This window comes from Cervus elaphus, chromosome 15, assembly GCF_910594005.1.
Source record: "Cervus elaphus chromosome 15, mCerEla1.1, whole genome shotgun sequence".
Classification (NCBI taxonomy): domain Eukaryota; kingdom Metazoa; phylum Chordata; class Mammalia; order Artiodactyla; family Cervidae; genus Cervus; species Cervus elaphus.
In genome coordinates, this window is record NC_057829.1 from 7,160,380 (window position 1) to 7,181,715 (window position 21,336).

General features: G+C 41.2%; 1 protein-coding gene across 6 annotated transcripts in view; it reads left to right on the forward strand.

The window, feature by feature from the left end:
• The window catches only part of TARBP1 (TAR (HIV-1) RNA binding protein 1), a 62,130-nt gene that overhangs the window by 31,807 nt on the left and 8,987 nt on the right, over positions 1-21,336 (forward strand). For 3 of the 6 annotated variants that reach the window (XM_043925737.1, XM_043925736.1, XM_043925735.1), the window contains exons 13-25: positions 1,456-1,553; positions 4,459-4,620; positions 8,195-8,382; positions 8,812-9,073; positions 9,179-9,367; positions 10,725-10,906; positions 11,084-11,155; positions 12,444-12,564; positions 13,289-13,399; positions 14,069-14,218; positions 15,984-16,070; positions 18,674-18,870; positions 20,481-20,562. In XM_043925737.1, coding sequence (XP_043781672.1) covers positions 1,456-1,553; positions 4,459-4,620; positions 8,195-8,382; positions 8,812-9,073; positions 9,179-9,367; positions 10,725-10,906; positions 11,084-11,155; positions 12,444-12,564; positions 13,289-13,399; positions 14,069-14,218; positions 15,984-16,070; positions 18,674-18,870; positions 20,481-20,562 — 1,901 coding nt within the window. The other 3 variants (XR_006345351.1, XR_006345352.1, XR_006345353.1) reach the window with 2 other exon arrangements.

Here is a 21,336-nt window from a genome sequence, read left to right on the forward strand (position 1 = left end):
TTTTGTTGAAATGAAATTCTGGTTTGCTAGGTCTTTTCTTCAGCAATTTAAAAATGTTCCATTTGTTTCCTACCTCCACGGTTTCTCATTAGAACTCTGTAATCATTCACATCCTTTTTTTTTTTTTTTTAAAAAAAAAAACAAAAAACCTGGCCATGCTGCACATGCCATGCAGGATTTTAGTTCCCTGACCAGGGACTGAAACTGTGTCCCCTGCCGTAGAAGTGTGGAGTCTTAATCACTGGACCACCAGGGCATTCCCCAATTTGCATATTTTACTGATCTGTTTTCAAGGTCACTGATTATTTTCCCTTACATTTCTTTTCTGTTATTGATCCCATCCAGTGAGTTTTAAAATTTTCAGTTATTGTACTTTCAATTATAAATTTCTATTTGGTTTTTGTGTAAGTCTTCTGTTTCTTTGGTGAGACTTTCTGTTTTTCATTTATTTCAAGAGTAAATGTTGGCTCTTCAGGCATGTTTTAATAGCTGCTTTAAAGTCTTTGTCAGATTATTCTAACATCACTGTCATCTTGGTGTTGTCATTTGTAGATTCTTTTCCCATATGAGGTAGGAATTTTCTCATATTTTATCTACCCAGTTATTTTGGATTGTATCCTAGATCTTTTGAATATTGTGTTTTGAGACTCTGGATCTTGTTTAGATCTGTGAACAGTGTTGATACGTTTGTGTGGCGGTCAGCCAGCCTGGCTTGGTTTAGGCTTCAATTTCTGTTGCTCCAGCTTCTGTGGGTGTTGATTCACTGTCAGTTTTGTTTTCAAGTCTTTTGCAGTGCTGTCTTGACCTGTGCCCCGACTGCTGCATCCAGCGGCCAGGCTGGCACCTGTGCGGTTGTCTGTTCAGTGCTAAACATGTTTGACCTTCTGAGTAGCATCATATCCAGGGCCAGCAGTTCAGGGGTGAGCCTAACCACCCTCCATACACCACTTGCTGGGGCTATTTTCCTGATCACGTCCCTCTTCGGAATCTCCGAACTACTTGCTGTCTAGTTCTCTGAGTTTCTCCTTTTTAATTTCCTGACCAGATAGTGGGGGCCCAGTCTGCTGCCCACCTTCCTGACTGCTCCTCCTTCGAGGGGTCCAGTCTACAGCAGGACGAAAGCAAACTCACCACTGTTCATGGTTATTACTTGCTAAATCCATCTGCTGCTTTTGACTTTTGAGAGTCTTCACGTGACTGTTTCAGATATCCTGTCCCAGCTTTGTAGCTGAATTCAGTGAGAGAGGGCAATGTGCTTTTGCTGCATCTTATCCAGAACTGCAACTCTTCAATGATTTTTAAGATTAATTGTAGATAATCCCTACTGTTATGTTATCAGAATTCATTTTTGGTAAGTGATTCACACATACACCTAACAGAGTTGAACTTTTGCTAGAATATATGATATACTTATTTCTATAATTTTAGTTGCGTGCTTTTTTTTTCTCCATACAGATGAGGTATTTACTCTTCTTCAGAACTTTATCATGTCTACTACAGAGAGCATTTCTGAATTTATTCTCAGACGACTTACTATGAATGAACTAAGTACTGTAAGTATTTACTTGAGTAACTTCAGTCAGTATTTTGAGTGATTACTGACTGGCAGGCACTGTATTAAGTTAAAAGGAAAAGTTAATACGATATTTTCTTGAAAAGTGACCTTGGAGGGCAGAAAAAATTGAAGCTTTAGAGTCTCCTAGTTCCAATTCAATCAGTGTAACTGATTCCAGGAAAGCTATGTAGCTTTTCTGAGCCTCAGTTTCCTCATCTGCGAAGTGGAGATAAGATATCTGCTTCCTAGAATTTAGAGAGTATCAAATGGTATAACATATTTGAAGTACTTAGCATAGTCAATGCGTATTTGGCCCCAGGACCCAGAGATTCTGACTTGGCAGGTTCGGGATGGGACTGGCTGTCAGGACACATGTATTTTTATGTCTGTATGTGATCCTCAGATGAAGTTAGAGTCGGGACAACCAGTCTGAGGTGAAGAGGATGCTCTATGAAGATAGGTATCCGCTCTGTCTGTCCTCACTGCATAATTGTTCTTTCTAGGACATCTGGAAAAAAAAGTTACAAAGTTTTCTCCTTTTTTCGGGAATATTTTGAAAATATTAATTTTATAGAAATGCCTGTAATTCTTAATTTGGGAGGGTTTGACATTCTCTATTACATTGTCAATAGGGTGAGAAAGCACACTTATTTTAACAACTTTTATTAGAACATCCAATTAAGGACATTTGTTTGATAGCTGATAAGCAGTTGTGAAAATACAAAAAGGCAAGTTTTATACCAAAAAACCTGAGATATTTTGATAATGCAAGGAACAAACCCCTCTGGAGGGAAGTGTGTTTATCTTTAGCATTTTTCTTATTCAACAGTTGTTAACAGTAGTTTTGGTACACCTAAATTTCCAAGAAGACATTTAATAAAGAAGTAACTTTTCATATTTTGTTCCCCTATCACTTTATTGTTATCAGTATTACTTTTCCATTTTATTATAGAAGTTTTCAGACATACACAAAGGTATAGTGAACTCCTCGTCCCCAAGGAGGGATAGAAATAATATTTTTGTTTGTTTGGCATCTGAAGCTAAAAATAGCTTTAAAAAGGGGAAAGTTATTGTGATTTTGTCTTTCAGATTTTAAAAAGTGAACTCATTTCCAAAATAACTTTAAATTATTATATAAATCCACTATGTAATACATTTGGAATTAGAATTCCCAATTAAGTGCATTTGTTTGATAACTTATTATAGTTTAATAAAAATCTCTTCCCCACTTTCCTTCCTCTCAGCAGCGTGATAGTCAGTATTTAACAACAGGCTCTCCCGCACATGTCCATTCTCTGATGTGTAGCTGTGAAAGTCGGTTTTTCAGGCTTGATTTGGGTCCCTTCTTTTCTCATTTCCTCCTGTGTAGGTGACCTCATTTGCACACCCAAGTTCAGTTACGCCAGGCACCCTCACATCCATCTCCACCTCTGACTGTCCTGGCTGAATGCCGTTCAGCCAACTGCTGTTTGATAACTTGAGCTGGACTTTCCACACATAGAGTGTTTGAAATGGAACCTCCTGTCATTCCTGTAGGAGGTTATCCACCCTACCCCACGCCCCTAGGTCCGCTTCTCAGTGGATGTGTGTGATCCAACAGGTTTCTTTCAGCCTAAGACTTGGGAATCCTCCCTGGTACCTTTATCCATCCCTCTCACCCCTGTGCTCAATCTTGTCCCTTCTCTCTGCATTGTGTCCTAGCGCTTGGCAAAGTGCCTGGCATCTAGTGGTTGCTCAGTGAACACTGATAAACTGAACGAATTCTGTGTTTCCTGTGTGCCGCAGAAGCCTGAGGGTAGAGTACTTGGCACTGTAATAATAACCAAGGCCACCTCTCAGGGCCCATATCTTCAGCATGCTTTCTCTCACTTAATTCTTACCAAAACCTTGTGATGGAGAGATACAGCCTCCCGATTTTACAAATAAGGAATCTGAGGCCCAAAGAGATTAGGTCTCTTGTCATAGGTCACAGAGCTAGACTGAACCCAGTCTGCCTATGTGTAGGAGTTTAGAAGACCTGCGTTTAATTCTGTTGCCCTGCTTACTAGCTCTGAGACGCTGGGTAAGTTGTTTAACCTCTCTGAACTTAGTCATCTTCTTGGGCTAGTGGGGCAGTGACCATTCCTTGTAAGAGTGGAGTGTTACAAGTGACTGAAGCAAAGGAAGTGGCAGTTGCTATGGTTGTTACTGTGATTATTTATGCTGTGTTGGCATGGAGGGCAGAGCTGTGCCTCCCAGGCTGTTTATGTGTGTGGGGATTCCCAGGTGGCACCAGTGGTGAAGAACCTGCCTGCCAATGCAGGAGACGTAAAAGGTGTGGGTTCGCTCCCTGGGTTGGGAAGATCCCCTGGAGTAGGAAATGGCAACCCACTCTAGTATCCTTGCCAGGAAAATCCCGTGGACCAAGGGGCCTGGTGGGCTACAGTCCATGGGGTCACAGAGGGCCAGACACGACTGAGCGACTTAGCACACACACAGCCTGGGAGGCATAGTTCCTGCCGTCCGTGCCAAGTCTCTTCAGTCATGCCTAGCTCTGCGCGACTGTACGGACTGTAGCCCGCCAGACTCCTCTGTCCATGGGGTTCTCCAGGCAAGAGTACTGGAGCGGGTGGCCAGTGTGCCTTCCAGGACGCTCATAATCCAGCTGGGGAGCCAGCTCCCTGCTGAATGAGTCATGACGTGTGCTGTAACTCTGAACGCAGTGTCACTGTCTAAGCACGGAGGAGGGTGTGCTCAGCTCTGCCTGGGGAGCTGATGGAAGGCTTCTCGGAGGAGATGATCTCTCCCCTCTCAGTGCCATCTTTCAGTACTTTTAGACAAACTAATTTATTTCCTGTCTGAACTCTCCTGGTTTTGTGAAAATCTTGGACCCTGCTTGTTAAGTGTTTTATTATGTGTCTTAGGTTCCAGATCTGGATCGTTGCCATTTGTACCTGATGGTGTTAACTGAGCTTATAAATCTCCACTTGAATGTTGGGTGGAAAAGAGGCAACCCTATTTGGAGAGTTATTTCTCCTCTGAAGAATGCGTCTGTTCGGCATCTTCAGGAGATGGACCATGGACAGGTATTCCTCTTTGCTTCAAGGCTTATAGTTATGTTGAATAAGGCATGCATGGAATACATACTTGACTGTTAGACAATTTTTTGATATACAAAAAGCATCTGCCAAAATTTAATTTTGAAAATAATATCCTTTGTTCATAATCTTTGATGAAGACTGAGACTCCTTGTCATAATATGTAACATTGTATTGTATATAATAGGTATATAGCAAAGATATGGTGACTTGAGTCTTAAAATCATTTAGATACAGAAGGTGGGTTTTCACTAGGTCTTTTGCCCAGGTACCAGTCAGGGACACGTTAAGGTGTCCAAACTCACCAGTGTGGTGTCTGGAGCCTCCGTACCTAGCCTTCTGCCTCACTTTCTAGCCTAGTCTGCATCCCTTTCCCCCTCCTTCCCACAGGACACCTGTGCTGCATTCCTGCTAGGCCACCACACGGGGCTTCCCGGATCACAAGCGCATCCTGCCTCATCTAGGCCTCCACTTGTGTTTGCTCCTTCCACTGAGAATGCCGTCCCTTCAACATACACTTGCCAGTAGTAGCTGGTCCATCCTTAATGTCCCAGCTCATATTACATTTTCTCTTAAAGGCCTTGGATTGATGTCTCATTCTTTCCTTCATTTATCTATTACTTTTTATGCCTTCATTTTTGTACTTATTTCCATTTTACTTGCTTTTGGAACAATTTATGTGTATATGTCTTCTCCATTAGATTTTAGTACCTAGAGGCATTTCTTAACATGATATAATAAGATGTAGTGGTTATGAGCACAGGCTTTAGAATTAGACTTCCTGGTTATGAATCCTGGCTTTATCCTTACTAGCTGTGTGACCTTGGGGAACTTACTTAGCCTCTCTGTGCTTCATTTACTACACCCACAAAATGAGGGTTATAGGGTTGATGTGAAAATTAAAGCTAGCTCATTAATGGTAAACCTTTAGAACAGTACCTGGCACATGGAAAGTCCTCAGTAAATGTTAGCTCTTTGCAATTAACACATGGTAAGGGTTTTTTAAAGCTGAGCTGAATCATAATCTAGTCTGGGCTGCTAATTAAAATAGCTCCTTGATTCCTTTAATAATCTAATTTTTGAAGTAGTTTTCAAGAAGTGTCCTAGAAGAAACTTGTAAGGAGGACTGATTAATCCTTCAGTATCCTGTCCACTGCGTATTAGTGTAATGAAGGGACATTGTGAATTCTGAATGTGGACCAGAACTGTGAACCAGACCTCAGTGATTTTTAAAGATTGGCTTGCTTTCTTTAGTGATTCACTGAATTACATGAAGGTTAATAGGGACCATATTATGCGACTCAAAAGTAACCCTGAATTTTATTTCCTGTATTGGTGGTGTTGCTGAGTAAAATTGATCTATAAAGATACTCAGTTTACTTTGGGGGTGGCAGGGTTAGGTGTGGGATGGAATAAGTACTAGAGGGTTCCTTTCTGTAGAGGTGTTAGTCATGGATAGTATTGGGGAGAACAGCTTTAATCTCTCAAAGAAGCTGTTTCCCCTGTCCAGCTTCTTGCCTGCACTCCAGGTTAGAGATTGATTTTCTCTCTGTATGTACAAAGCCAGGCTATCTTGGTCTCCTTCCTTTGTGCTCCTTCATGTAGAGTTCCAAGTGCTTTATGTGAAATAACCGATTTATTTAATTTTCACACCAGTTCTGTGAAGTAGATTCTGTTACTGTCGCCATTGTACAGCAGAGTGAACCAAGGTGTGGTGTGTGTCCACAGTCAGCTGGTGGTAAGTGCCCAGTCAGGGTTCAGACCTCTGCTGTGTGGTTCATGAATCCAGCTCTTATTAGTAACTGCTGTGCTGCCTCACCTTGCCAAAAGCAGAATACAGCTGACTGAAGGAATTGTGTATGTATGTGCAAGGAGCCTTTTTTTTTCCTTTTTAAATGAATGGATGTCTCTCCCTCTCTCTTTCTTTTTTTTTTTTTTTTTTTTTGGTGGTGCCATGTGGCATGCAGGTTCTTAGTTCCATGACCAGGGATCAAACCTGTGCCCCTTACAGTGGGAGTGCAGAATCTTAACTGCTGGACATCCAGGGAAGTCCCCCCACCTTTTACTTTTAATTCTCCTTCAACCAAACAGTTGAAATAAGACTCACTCATAGGAAGTTGTATCCAAGTTGTCTTTTGGTTTGAATTGCTGAATTTTTTTTGTTGTTGTTCAGTCACTAAGTCGTGTCTGACTCTTTGCGACCTATTAACTGCAGCACACCGAGCTTCCCTGTCCTTCACCATCTCCCTGACTTTGCTCAAACTCATGTCCTTTGAGTCAGTGATGTCATCCAGCCATCTCATCCTGTCACCCCCTTCTCCTCTTGCCTTCAGTCTTTCTGAGCATCAGGGTCTTTTCCAGTGAGTCAGCTCTTCGCATCAGGTGATCAAAGTATTGGAGCTTCAGCTTCAGCATCTGTCCTTCCAGTGAATATTCAGGGTTGATTTCCTTTAGACTGATTTGATCTTGCTGTCCAAGGGACTCTCAAGAGTCTTCTCCGGCACCATAGTTCAAAAGCATCAGTTCTTGGGCACTCAGCCTTCTTTATGATCCAACCCTCACATCCATACATGCCTACTGGAAAAATCATAGCTTTGATTGTGTGGATCTTTGTCAGCAAAGTGGTGTCTCTGCTTTTTAATTTGCTGTCTAGGTTTGTCATAGCTTTCCTTCCAAAGAGCAAGTGTCTACATTTTGTGGCTGCAGTCACTGTCTGCAGTGATTTTGGAGCCCAAGAAAATAAAATCTGTCATTGTTGCCACTTTTTTCCCATCTATTTGCCATGAAGTGGTGGCACTGGATGTCATGATTTTCAGTTTTTGAATGTTGGGTTTTAAGCCAACTTTTTCACCCTCCTCTTTCACCTTTTCCTAGAATCTCTTTAGTTCCTCTTCACTTTCTGCCGTTGAAGTGGTATCAGCTGCACATCTGAGGTTGTTGATATTTCTCCCTGCAGTCTTGATTCCAGCTTGTGAATCATCCAGCCTGGCGTTTTGAATGATGTACTCTGCATATAAGTTAAATAAACAGGATGACAATATACAGCCTTGAGGTACTCCTTTTCCAATTTTGAGCCAGTCTGTTGTTCCACATCCAGTTCTAATTGTTGCTTCTTGTCCTGCATACAGGTTTCTCAGGAGACAGGAAAGGTGGTCTGGTATTCCTGTCTCTTGAAGAATTTTCCACAGATGTGATCCACACAGTCAAAGGCTTTTGCGTAGTCAATGAAGCAGAAGTAGATGTTTTTCTGGAATTCCCTTGTTTTTTCTATAACCCAGCAGATGTTGGTCATTTGATCTCTTGACCCTCTGCCTTTTCTAAATCCAGCTGGTATATCTGGAAGTTCTTGGTTCACACACTGCTGAATTTTTATTACCACTTTAAGTTTGTTCACCACCAATTTGTACAGAAATGGTACAACCAAGTTACGTATTTTGGATTTCCTTTTCTTTCCTCTGATATTCAGCAGCAGGCACGAAGCAGAAAAGGTGGGCATGAGATTCCCACAGACTGGAACTCATGTCCGTACTGGTTACAAAAGGTTGTCCCATTTCCTCCCCAGGAGCCCACACTGGGTAGACAGATTCAGAGAGCTGTTAGCATGGCTGCCTTGGCCATGGTGTGTGAGGTCATCAGCCAGAAGCCAGAGCTACAGCTGGACTCTCTGGATGTGGGTCCCCCAGAAACGTTCATCTCATCACTCCAGCTCAATCAGACTCTGCAGAAGCCCCACACGGAGGAAGAGAGCAGGTGTGTTTACCCCTTGGAGAGCAGCATGTACACAAAAGGCTTCTTTTTGCTAATGTTTAAAAATCCACTTTTGTCTCAGTCATTGAGGTAATTAGTGGTCGCACACCCTTACTTAAAGAATTATTTAAGCTTTGAGAACAGGCTTCATTCGGATGATAATATATTATCACATTATTCATCTCTATTACTGGAAACCCATTAACTTTTCTGCGTTTAGTTTTCAGTGAATCATTTAGAGTGAAAACACCTGCTTTCAGAGTAGTTAGGAAATTGAGTTTTCTGCGGTTTCCTTGTTTTTTGGTAGACAGAATAATTTAATAATGACTGTTTAATTTCTCCCCTTGTAAGGATAGTGTACTACGACATGCAAAAGAAGCTGAAACAGATCTAAGGAAGGATGGGGTTTGTGACTTGACTTTTTTGTCTCAGTTTTTTTGAAGAGTCATCATCTTCCCAAGGATGGGGGAAAATAGTTGCACAATATATTCATGATCAGTGGGTCTGCCTCTCTTTCTTGCTGAGAAAATGTCACACCCTCACACCAGCCTCAGAGGGTGAAGTTCTGGAGCCCACTCTGCCTGCTGTTGCCATGGCAGTGAGGACTTTGCAGTCTGCACTGGAAGCCCTCACGCTTCTTCCTTCTGAGCAAGTCTTACCTGTGTTCCGTTGTATGAGAATTTTGGTGCCCAAGGTAAGATATAGTGAGACATAAATTGAAGAATAACCATAGGAACAGACATCAGTTTCTGACATTGTGATAATCATGTGTTTCTTTCTTTTTATTTTCCCCTACCAGCTTCTGACCACCTCTGAACCACTCTGCATGGAGTCTTTTGACATGGCCTGGAAAATCATAGCCTCTCTAAGCAACACTCAGCTGATATTCTGGTCTAATTTTAAAGCTTTTGTTCAGTTTGTTTTTGATCCCAAAGTTCTTACCATTGCTGCGAAAATCAAGGGCCAGGCATATTTCAAAATAAAAGAGGTAACTTTTTAAAAATTGAGATGAAAATGTACATAAGATTTAGCATTTTAACCATTTTTAGGTATACTGTTTTCCAGTCTTGTTAACTTTATTTACATAGCTATGACACATCCCGAGAACTTTTTAATCTTGTGGAACTGAATCTCTGTCCCCATTAAACATCCCTCCCCACCACCACCCATCCCTCCCTCACGCCCCTGGCAAGCCACCATTCTACTTTCAGTTTCTATGAATCTAATTACTTTAGAGAAAAGAGGGAACTTTTTTGTTTTCATTTTAGTTTGTGTGGCTTGTAGCACATGAGGAAGAGGAGAGTTGTATTTGTAACTCCATATTAGTTTGTTGTTATTTTTTCATTCAGTCAGTAAACATTTTGAACCTTCTTTAGTGTCATAAGCAAGAACAAGAAAATCTGTTAGATGTAAAGGCGTAGGTGCAAAATGGTAGCCCATGAACCATATCTGCCTTCCAAATAATTTGGTTTCTCTAATCAAGTTAAAAATTTTTAAATAGTTTCCAGCTTTTAAGAATTGGGAAATTTGCACAAAAATCTCTATTTCTTCTTCTCTTGGAAAATTGCATGATTGGCCAGCTCTGGTCATTTCCGTGTGAGAGCAGCGGCTGGGCGTTGCCTCGTGCTTGACTCCTGCAGGTGGGCACGCCCTTTCTGCTGCTTCACTCCAACCACGGCTTGATTTCTTCTGGACCCTGAGGGCAAATTCAGGTGCCGTTTGTCAGTGCATCTGCGCCACTGCTTTTCTTGTGCAAAGAAATATTTCTTTGAATATAACCTTATTGAAAGGTCTTTCTGGTTTCTGGAGCCATTTGTGTTTACAATCACTGATGCACGGGAGGGGACTGCATCATGCCTGGGATGCACGTACGCTCCCAATCCAAAGGGGACGATGGAAAATAAGCCTGTATATTGCCCTGCCGTCACTGTGCCGCTTCTGTCCTTTCCTGCCACACGGTACACACTTAGAGACGGTGGCTGCTTTTGCTTTGGGGGAAGGGAAGCCTCTGGCAAGTGCGAAGAAAACTGAACATGTCAAGGGTGAGCTGTTTTTTCTGCCTTTCATTCTATTCACTTTGGACAGTTGTTGCTCTGGGAAAGTTCTGGGTGAAATCAGTATCAATAACATTTCATTTATTTTTAGTATTAAGAAATGAAAAGTTAGCATTCTGTAATTGGTTTTCATCTTTCAAATGATAAAAGAGTTTTTAATTTTTTAGACTATTTATGGTTATGTTAAAACTATCATTTGAAGCCATTCAAGTAACAAGTTTTGGCAGCACAGATTAAAAAGAAAAAACTTAATTGGTCAAATGATAAAATAACTATTGTATTTCATTCCAGATTATGTACAGGATAATTGAAATGTCTGCTATAAAAACTGGAGTCTTCAATATACTGATAAGTTATTGCTGCAGATCTTGGGTAGTTTCTGCTTCAAATGTGTCTTTATCAATTGCTAAAAATTACAGTGAACTTGTCCTTGAGGCATGTATATTTGGAACAGTGTTTCGGCGTGATCAAAGGTAAAAGATGCCATTATTGCAGCCTCTCATAATTTTTTATATTAAGTGTCTATTTGGGTAGAATTGTGCCTTTATATTAAGACTTTCAATTAGAAAACTATTATTTAACTTTTTATTTGGGACTTTAATTTTTTTCCTCTAAAACTTGTTCTTTGTTGCATGTTTTTTTATGGAAAGGCTTATTCAGGATGTACAGACGTTCATAGAAAATCTTGGACATGAGTGCGCAGCAAATGTTGTTATTGAAAAGTAAGTGTGATGGGTCTTCCACATCTTGATATAAATGGAATATTCAAAATATGACACATGAGAGATAGTCTGTGTAAGATATTGCATGAGCCTTCGCAGTTGTTAGAAATTATATTCCTTTGCTAATATATTTTCTTCAGATCTGTCACTGTTTACTAAAATTTGATAAACTTAAAAATTTGTGCAGAAGTCCAGCATAAATAAGGAAATAACTATGGGAAGCATACAGTCCCTATTCCTCTTCTTTTTCTGGGTGAAGGAGTGATCATCGGAGCACAAGTTTATTCTTTTTTGGTTAAAAATCACTATTTAACAGTCCCTCTGCTCACACAAAAATAAAATTAGTTGGAATAGACTCTAAAGTTTTGATGTCTGGGATAAACCTATGATCTAACTGCTGAAATCATTGAAGTTTTTAAAAAGTTTTTATTTTCTCACATAATTTTCAAAACTTTGTGTGTGTAGGTATTTATAAATAGTATTGTCATGAGTTTAGAGTTTAGGACAATAAATGATAATTGTGTCTAGTTATCAAATGCGTTAATTATTCTCAGAGTCACACCTATGTTTTAAACCATCTGCCACTCATTAAATATATACATTTGTCATTGCTCATTGTCTTAATTAATTTTTTGTTTTCTTGGCTGGTTTCGTATAACAATAAGTAAAATTTTTCAGTTGATGGATCCAAAATATTTTGATTTCTACTAGACAGACGTAATTAGTTTAAAATAACATTTGTTCACATTATAACAGTTTTAATGAACTTGGAAATACTAACAGCTTGAGTGAATTTATCTTTCTACATCTGGATACTGAAAATGCGGGGATGCTCAGCACACACAGTGCTTCCTGAGTTGGCCCGTCACTTAGAGACGTGCATTCACCGTGCGCAGTGAGAGCAGCATGATGCCCATGTGCATTGAGGTGCTGACGTGTGTTCTGGCCTCTGGGCAGGAGGCGTCTCTGGTCCTCCAGGAGCCGTGTCGTGAGCTGTGTTCTCTTTTGTCCACAGATAAGATGTTATTGGCCCAGTATCAGTGTGGGCATTGTTTTACCAGAAGTCTGGGTAAATTTGGGTTCTTTCAGACTTTTTGTACAGGCGCTCCTGTTGATGTATTTTGTTTATCTTCCACTGTCTACCCTAAATTTAAATTTATCCTAAACGTTTATCCTAAATTGTCATTAAATATGAAGCTACTTAAAGTTTTGATATTTCAAAACTAACATCTTACATGTCTTTTTTTTGAAGATGTATTAACATCATCTATCATTTTATATTTTTTAGTACCAAAAGAGAAGACCATTATGTGAGAGTTTGTGCTGTCAAATTCCTGTGTTTATTAGATGGCTCAAATATGTCTCATAAGTTGTTCATGGAAGATCTTGCAATCAAGCTATTGGATAAAGTGAATATGCTTTATTTTACCTTAGAGTATCTTAACTTACCTAAAGCACTGGCAGTAACATAACAGAGGTAACCCTAGCATTTGTGTCCAGACAACACGGACCATTAAAGCAGGAGAGAGCGCCGATGACGCAGAAGGGCTTGTACTGCTGTTCCCCTGTGTCTGGTGTTGTCATTGCCCTGTTCGTTTACTCCTGTCTTAGGGCTGTTTGTGTCAAACTGCAGGTCCCATTATTCCAGACGTACGTAGTCAAGGGGCCTGGAGAAGCCCATGGACAGAAGAGCCTGGGGGGCTACAGTCCATGGGGTCGCAAAGAGTCGGACACGACTAAGCAGCTAATACTTTCAGTATGTGGCTAGCATCCCAGTCTCTTCTCACCCACGTGACCCCACATCTCCATTAACTGGGCACAAGGAAAGAGAAGTATATTTCCAAGTACTTTTCATATTAAGCACAGGTGTATGGTTCCTTTTCTAATTTTAAAAGAAGATAAGTTTAAAAAAACAAAAGCAGGTAAATTCATTGTTTTGAAAGGAAACTTTAAAAAATGTCATAAAACAAAAGTGTCATAAGAAAGCGTCTTTTTTATCCTTCTACCTTTCAAATAATAGGCTTCTATGCCCAGTTTATACCTTTTAAACTCGAAGTTGTCGTTGATTTTGTTTTCATTACTCAAAAATTCAGTAGGTATTTTAACACTGACCCCTCCCTCCTTCCCTCCCAGGATGAATTGGTGTCCAAATCAAGAACTCGATACTATGTGAACTCTCAGCAGCACAGAGTGAAAAACCGAATATGGCAGATTCTGCTTGTACTTTTCCCCAAATTTGATCAGGTATAACATTAATTATATTTGTACCTTTAAGCATAATGTTTTCATATGGAAGCTGTTATATGCTTCTTTAAAACTGAGAAAGTAATCTGCTTAAAATGTGTATTTCAGTTCTTAAAGTTATTCAGAAGTTTTTTAATAGATTATTAAGACAGTTAGGTGTCATGGAAGTAAATTGGAAACTGATTTAAATGGTCTCATTTAATATATTTTTCCATTAGTATTTTATTATAACATTTTAACATATATTTATGCCACAATAAAACTTTGAGCTGTTTTTTTTTTTTTTTTAAATAGTGACTCTTTCTTAATTAAAATTAATAGCCAGTCACAGTGGTTAGGACTTCAGATTTTCATTGCTGTGGCCTGGATTTAATCCTTGTTCAGGGAACTGAGAACCCGCAACCCATGCAGCATGGCCAAAAAAAAATTAATAGCCATTTCCAAGTTGATAAGAGACTAGATTTGAATTGTTCCCATCACAAAAAAAGAAATTATTATGTGACATGATAGAGGCATTAGCTAATGCTGCGGAGTTGATGGTCATACTGCGGTAAATAAACGCATTGCATCAACATTCTATAAACCTTCACCTTGTTATATGTTAATTATAGCTCAAATTTTAAAATTAATAATGATAACAGTCTAATTTGTCAACTTTATTTTTCTCAGGATTTCTTGAATAAAATTATTGACAAGATTTTCCAGGCTGGCTTCATCAATAATCAGGCATCCATAAAATATTTTATAGAATGGATTATTATACTGATTCTTCATAAATTCCCTCAATTTCTTCCAAAGTTCTGGAACTGCTTTTCTTATGTAAGTAGAGGAACTGTTTTCATGTTTTTTTAATGAAAAAAAGATTTGGGCTATTTTGGGAGATTGTTTCACTTTATAGATTTTTTTCTGTTGCCCTGCCCCTAATATACTGACATCCTAAATTGTGTTTGCAGGATTTAAATTAATTTAGGAGACAGAAAGCTCTGGCATTTATCTTGAGTAAAGCATAATTTTTATTTGAGAGCTTTTGTATTCCAACAAACAAAGATGGAAAAGGCTTCTGTTGTTAAAAATTGAGGGAGAATAGGTGCCTTCTATATTTTTATTTACCACGCAGTGTCTTTGTTTGATCTTTGATATAAGAACGATGAGTCTCCCTTCTGTACACAGTCTCTCCTTAACCAAATGATTTCTCATCCCTTGTTGGTAAGGATGTGAGCTGCCATTCCTCTTCTGTAATCACCTCTCTGCTGTTTTTCCTGGTTATGCCAGGCGGGGTGATTCTGCATGTGGTGTCTGCTGGGCTGGGGGCTGCAAAGGCCTCCTCCCCCATGTGTTTTCACTTCGGCTGCAGCTGTGGGGCCAGCCGAGGTGCCAGGCACCCCTGTCTCAACGCGTCTCCAGCTGGGAGGCCAGGCCTCTCTCTGGTGCACAAGGTTCCAAGAATGAGCATTTCAGGAGAACGCGTCTAGGTGTTCTCATGCTTCCCAGCCTCTGATCACATCCTGCTTTCTCATGACTCATTAGCCCAGAGCAGATGCGCGACCAAGCCCCCAACCGGGGACGGGTCTGGGTTAGGGCATGAGTGTGGGGAAGCTTGTTTCCCTGGGGACCCCCAGGTGACTGAGTACCCTGCTCATCACCAGGCTGTTTGTACTGTGCTCTGGCCTAAAATGGGCTTCTTCATCATCTTTGCCTGCACAGCGGAGTTTTCCAGATTGAAGTTCACGTGTGCCTTGGTCTTTTCTTAAAGGAAGCTATCTTCCTGAGTAGTTTGTATCTCCTTAGTGTGGGTTTTTGTAGCTCAGAAATAGTTCTTGTTATAATGGGAATTTTAATTTATTGTTTGATTGGATTTTATCTTTCCTCCATCTCCATGTAGGCAAGAATCTTACCTATTTTTGTTTTCCCCTCTTTCTGCAACAGTTACTGGTCCATGCAAAACATTCAGTAACTACGCGTTACATAAAGGGATTAATCATCAGATGTTCCTCTTGGAGCAGTTTCTGAACTCTAGTGTCTATAGTCTCCAGTCTACCTGGCGTTTGTCAGTTTTTTAATTACTAAAATAATGTGTAATTCCAAATCACTTACCGAGAAGGTTTCCAAATTCCGGTTTAATACTTCTACAAGCAGTTTTTCCTCGTGACTTTTTAAAGCACCTGCACAGTCCCATGTTTAACCTTTGCTGCTCCCCCTCCACTTGGGGACCTTTGCCTTCTGTCTGCCTGAGCCTTTGAGTGTCTTCTTCATTTGCACTTGTTCCCTTTCCTTCCTGCGTCCCATGCCACACCCGCCCTTCCGACTCTGCAGTGAGCTAACCCTCACCTCCACCCTTGCTTAGTCCTCAGTTGAGTATCTAGTGCCCCTGTGTCTGCTGAGGGTTGCGCCTGTGGGCATTTGGCTCTAGGTTATCCCCGTCCTGTATTTGCTTGTGTCCGTCTGTTCCGCCTCTAAGCTATGGCTACATCAGAGAAGAGCTGGCCTCTCATCACCAACCCCATGGCATCCAGCCTGGTGCCTTGAGGGACGTGGGCTCACTGCAGCCGTGAATGACAGTTTGGTGTATCTGATATATTTTCAGGGTGAAGAAAACCTTAAAACAAGCATTTGTACGTTTTTATCAGTTTTGTCACATTTGGACATCATTACTGAAAATATTCTGGAAAAGGTGAGTATAAATTGTTTATAAGAAGAGCTCAGGCTTGTCCATGAAAATGGAATTTGTATATCTGTGTGGACTTTTTTCATGTGGCTCATTCCCTGTGTGTTTTGCAGCTTCTTTGCTTCCGCCCTCCCACCAGTGGCAGATGCACTTTGACACAGAGGCGTAGTAAGGTGTTGCCCACATGCACACACACACTGAGGTCTACCTCAGCCCATGTGATGGTGGGATTCTTAATTTTATATAAGCATTTATGTAAACTTACTTAAATAAGACTTCCCTCATTATATGTAACTGTTCTTTAGCCAGTGGAGTTATTTAACACATGTTTGTACAAAGAAACTTATGGTTAGAGTATTTACAAGCCATTGTGTTCTTGAAGGTTTATATGAAATGCTGTCATTATTCAAAGTGTGAGGCCAGCTCTTCCATCTTTCTCAGGTTTAGAGCATCTTCCCTAGATAAGTAGAGATCCTAGCTAATTCTGGTTCATCACTGTGGCAACTGTGAAGAACTCAGGGAAGCCTGCCAGTAAAATTTAAAGTTGGCTTAAAACTCAGTGTTCAGAAAACTTAAGATCATGGCATACGGTCCCATCACTTCATGGCAAATAAATGGGGAAACGATGCAAACAGTGAGAGATGACTCTTGCTCCTTGGAAGAAAAGCTATGACCAATCTAGATAGCACGTTAAAAAGCAGAGACACTACTTTGCCAACAAAGGTCCGTCTTAGTCAAATCTATGGCTTTTCCAGTAGTCAAATATGGATGTGAGAGTTGGACTATAAAGAAAGCTGAGCACCAAAGAATTGATACTTTTGAACTGTGGTGTTGGAGAAGACTCTTGAGAGTCCCTTGGACTGCAAGGAGATCCAACCAGTCCATCCTAAAGGAGATCAGTCCTGAATAGTCACTGGAACGATTGATGCTGAAGCTGAAACTCCAATACTTTGGCCACCTGATGTGACAAACTGACTCACTGGAAAAGACCCTGATGCTTGAAAGATTGAACGTGGGAGGAGAAGGGGATGACAGAGGATGAGATGGTTGGATGGTATCACTGACTCGATGGACAGGAGTTTAAGTAAGCTCTAGGAGTTGGTGATGGATAGGGAAGCCTGGCGTGCTGCAGTCTATGGGGTCCCAAAGAGTCGGACATGACTGAGCAACTGAACTAAGATTTAGAGCAAGATTCTATATTATTGAATCTGCAGAGAATGCACTGCAATGTTGTAAACTCTGGGAGAAAATACAGTTGACCCTCAGTCTGCACGGGAATTAGGGGCACTGACCCTCTGCCCAGGGGCAAATCCACATACAGCTTTACAGTCACCGTAATACAAGGTTACTCACCTGTATCTGCAGATTCAGCCAACTGCTGACCAGGTAGCACTGCAGTCAGCATTTAGTGAAAAAAGCCACGTGTAAGTGGACCTGCAGAGTTCAGACCCCTGTTGTTCTGCAGTCCACTGTCTGAAATAAATGTTGTATAGGTTTGAAAGTGAGGTAAAAATAGTCTGGGAGTAGGTTTCCTAGACTCTTTCAAAGTGTTATCTTTAAACACAGCAACAGTCAAGTTCGTTGTTAACCTTTTTTCATCAATCCTAAGCCAGACCTCTCCCTCCAACGCATTTTAACCTGAAAAACCATGGTAATATCTTAAAATCAAGGGTGTGTTACAGTGTCTGGCAGCCAGATGGCAGTCATGTGAAAATTTGTGCTAACACCTTCTGGTAAGAGTAAGAAACTCTAGCATCAGATACCGTCGTGTGTTATCCTTCTGCTTTAGATATGTGCAGGGAAGAGATGTGCTTACAGTCTGGAGGGAAATAAGATAGACAAAAAGCTGCACTGTTGCCGGGCTGTTAGCCTGGTGCGGCCAGGAGCATTTTCCGGTGAGCCATTTGGTAGGAACATTAAGGTAGCTCCTGGTACTTTATCAAATGTTTGACTCCATCTGGCTTCCACATTATTTCACTTCCTTTGCCATTCAGTATCTGTTGAACTGTGTGGTTTACAGATTAGGGACTATTATTACATAAAAATCTTTAGGCTGTGAAGATGGGAAAATCTGTGAATTCACTAAAAAAGACTACAGCGAAGTTTAAGTTATCTTACTGTTCTTCTTCCCACTTCTTAATTTTCCTGCCACCAATCAATGTTATGTGGGTCCAAAGTCACCATTAGGGAAAACAGAGTGGTTCAGACCAAAGACCAGGCAAAACAGCACTTTGATGGGATAGCTTGCCTTAGAAGTAGTTTCAAGTTCACCTGAAGTAGAGCTCTTGAAGAATATTTCTAACTTTTTCAGCCCATGGTAAGGTAATAAGTGATGGAGACTTTAAATACAGGTTATATTACAGTTAGCATGAAAGTGCTTTGTTCAGGTTGACCTCGGTACTGGTGTATGGGGGAAACGTGTGGCAGCATCATAAATAAGAACTCAGGGGCCGGGAGGATACTTTCCTTCTTGAGGAAAGGGCCCTGGCAGTGTATCTTTAACCTGTCTGAGAATGATGATGCAAAACCAGTGAAGGATTGTGTTTGGTCCTACAGGAGAGGGTCAGATGGTCCTGGTTTACATATGAAGAATGATTCTTTCTTTTCAGAAACTAATTCTGAAGCAAGCCCTTATTGTCGTGCTGCAGTGGTGCTTCAATCACAATTTTAGCATTCGACTGTACGCGTTAGTCGCTCTGAAGAAAATCTGGAGCATGTGTAAGGGATTACGTGTTGAAGAACTTGAGGCTTTAACTTCTGTTATTGAATCCAGTCTGAGCCAAGTGGAAAACATGCCCGGAGCAGGGTAAGCAGGCCTTGGCCTTTCCCCTGGTCCAGCAGAGCGTGTGGGGAGGTGTCGGGGGTGCCCGGTCCAGCAGAGCATGTGGGGAGGCATCGGGGATGCCTGGCCAAGGAGTTGGGGGTGCCCGGTCCAGCAGAGCATGTGGGGAGGTGTCGGGGGTGCCCGGTCCAGCGGAGCGTGTGGGGAGGTGTCGGGGGTGCCCGGTCCAGCGGAGCGTGTGGAGAAGCGTCGGTGGTGCCCAGCCGCAGCAGCTTCTCGTAAGCACATCACAGGCTGTGGTATGCGGAGCCTGGGTCAGGGAGCATTTAAGCTGCTTGCTATTTGATGTGCAGTTTAATTACAGTTCTAAGTGCTATCAGCTCCATCATTGACTTTTTTTGCCTTTTTAAACTCTTGATCTTTATCTTGAAATGTTTCCCGTCAGTGCAGCTGAATGCTAGCATCCTCTACTGTCAAAGAACCACTGAGAAGCAGGACGATCTGACTTTAAAGCCATGTGCTCGTCACCCCTCCAGTGTCCCCGTCAAAGCTGGGAGCTTTTCCTTTTTCTTTTCTAAGAGAACTCGGTTCCCCAAACAGAATCCTACTCAGATGATTGATATTAAACAGATACGACACTGCTGCAGTGGATGGAGTTGGGAGGGGCGCACAGTGCAGAGCAGAACCCAGGGGACAGGAGCTTGGACACGTGTTGGGGTGTTATCCTTTGAAGAGGCTTTGGAAAGCCAAGGGGCAAAGACACCAGCTGTGTAAGGAGGGGGCTGATCTCTCATCTCAGGTCTCCTGTTTGTTACACCACTGATGTTGAGGCCTGGTCCCCAGTGACAGGAGGGACAGGAACTCAGGGGTGAAGAAGGTACATTGGTGGGAGTGGAGAAGTCATCTTGAAATTCTGGCTTTAGCTTGGGGGCTGTTGATCATGAATTTAACCCAAAACCTTCTGATGGCCATGTTTTATAATTTTTTTCCTACCTCTTTTGCCTTTTCAGCCTTGTCAGATTTTTGGTTTTTTGTTGTATTGTGTGTGTGCTTGTTAAAGTTAAGAATTTAAACCTTTGTATTACTTCTGTTTGACTTATGAACACTGCTACTATTTGGCTGCATGTCATGAATCTTCAGAGTAGAAAAAGTGACCTATGTAATGATTTTCTCTCGTGGAAAAAAACTTTAAAAGCCTCTGTGGCCAGAGGGAGATGTAAGACTCCCAGCCTAGCTTGCTCACACAGTTCCCTTTTAGGATTCTTTCTCCCGGGGCATGTGAGGTGTTCCTGGGGTAGCTGTTGTTACATGATTTTCCAGTCACTGACCACCATCTCTTTGAGGGAGTGGAGACCTGGTTTTCATTCTTGTTGAATTGTTGTTGTAGGACTGGGAGAGAGGTATTTAATTTCTTTGTCTGTTTTTCAGTTTTTATTTCAAAATGTCGCATTTAGGATCAGCTGTTAAAAGATACTCAATCTTGAAGATAGAGGTGTACAAATCTTGGGGCGAAATTCACAGATTTTCTGCACATTCTAAATTCCACAGTGCCTGTTTAAAAGACCTAACTGGTTTTCACTCTTAGCAGAGTAGATTCACTACTTCTGTTCCTCAGATGTGTTTTTAACCCTTAGGAGCGCGAAGAAGAACTGGCAGCGCATCCAGGAGCATTTCTTTTTCACAGCGTTCCACCCGCTAAAGGATTACTGTCTGGAGGTGAGCAGAGAGGAGCATGTGTGAATTTTCCTCCGTGCTTTAGCCCTGACGCATCCTTATCTAATGAGGCTAACTGTCCCTGCAGCGCTGCCTCCCGTTGTGAAGTTCTCGGTCTTACTTTGCCACCGCGTGCAGAGGGCTCGCTCGGCTTCGCTCTTCAGCAGTGAAAATTGGCTAGTCACTTTCACTTTCTGTTTCTCAGGCAGGGTCTGGCTTGTAAACCCTGGAAGGGGGAATATTTAACTCTGAACAGAAATCTGTTCTCACATTAAAAGGAAATGAGTGAAAACATTTGTGCAGGTGAGATTTGTTGTATGAAGCCCATTGTTATGAAAGATCAAAAAGATCTACTCTTTTAAGTGCGTATTTTAGGTTCTAGATGATTGAAATTGTATAGCAAATGATCCATCACCTCACTGATCGTAATAGATAATGTGCTTATGTAATTTTAAGAACCATAAACTTATTTATTACAGTAAGCATGTGAATTAATTAACAATATATAGATTATTAAAATTTATGTAAATGATTACTACTTTGTTCCTTTTTCAACTGTAACTATAATGTTCTGCCTTTGATTTTTAACTATGTGACCTAAATTTAAATACACACACACACACACACACACACACACACACGACCTGGGACCTTTCCTCTAAGGAACTTGGAAGTATCAGTAACTTAAGCTACTGTGCATAGGAGTTTTTGTTGTTGCTGTTGGGTTATTTTTGTGTGTGGATTACTAATAAGCTGGCCTTTTAAAAAGAAATATAG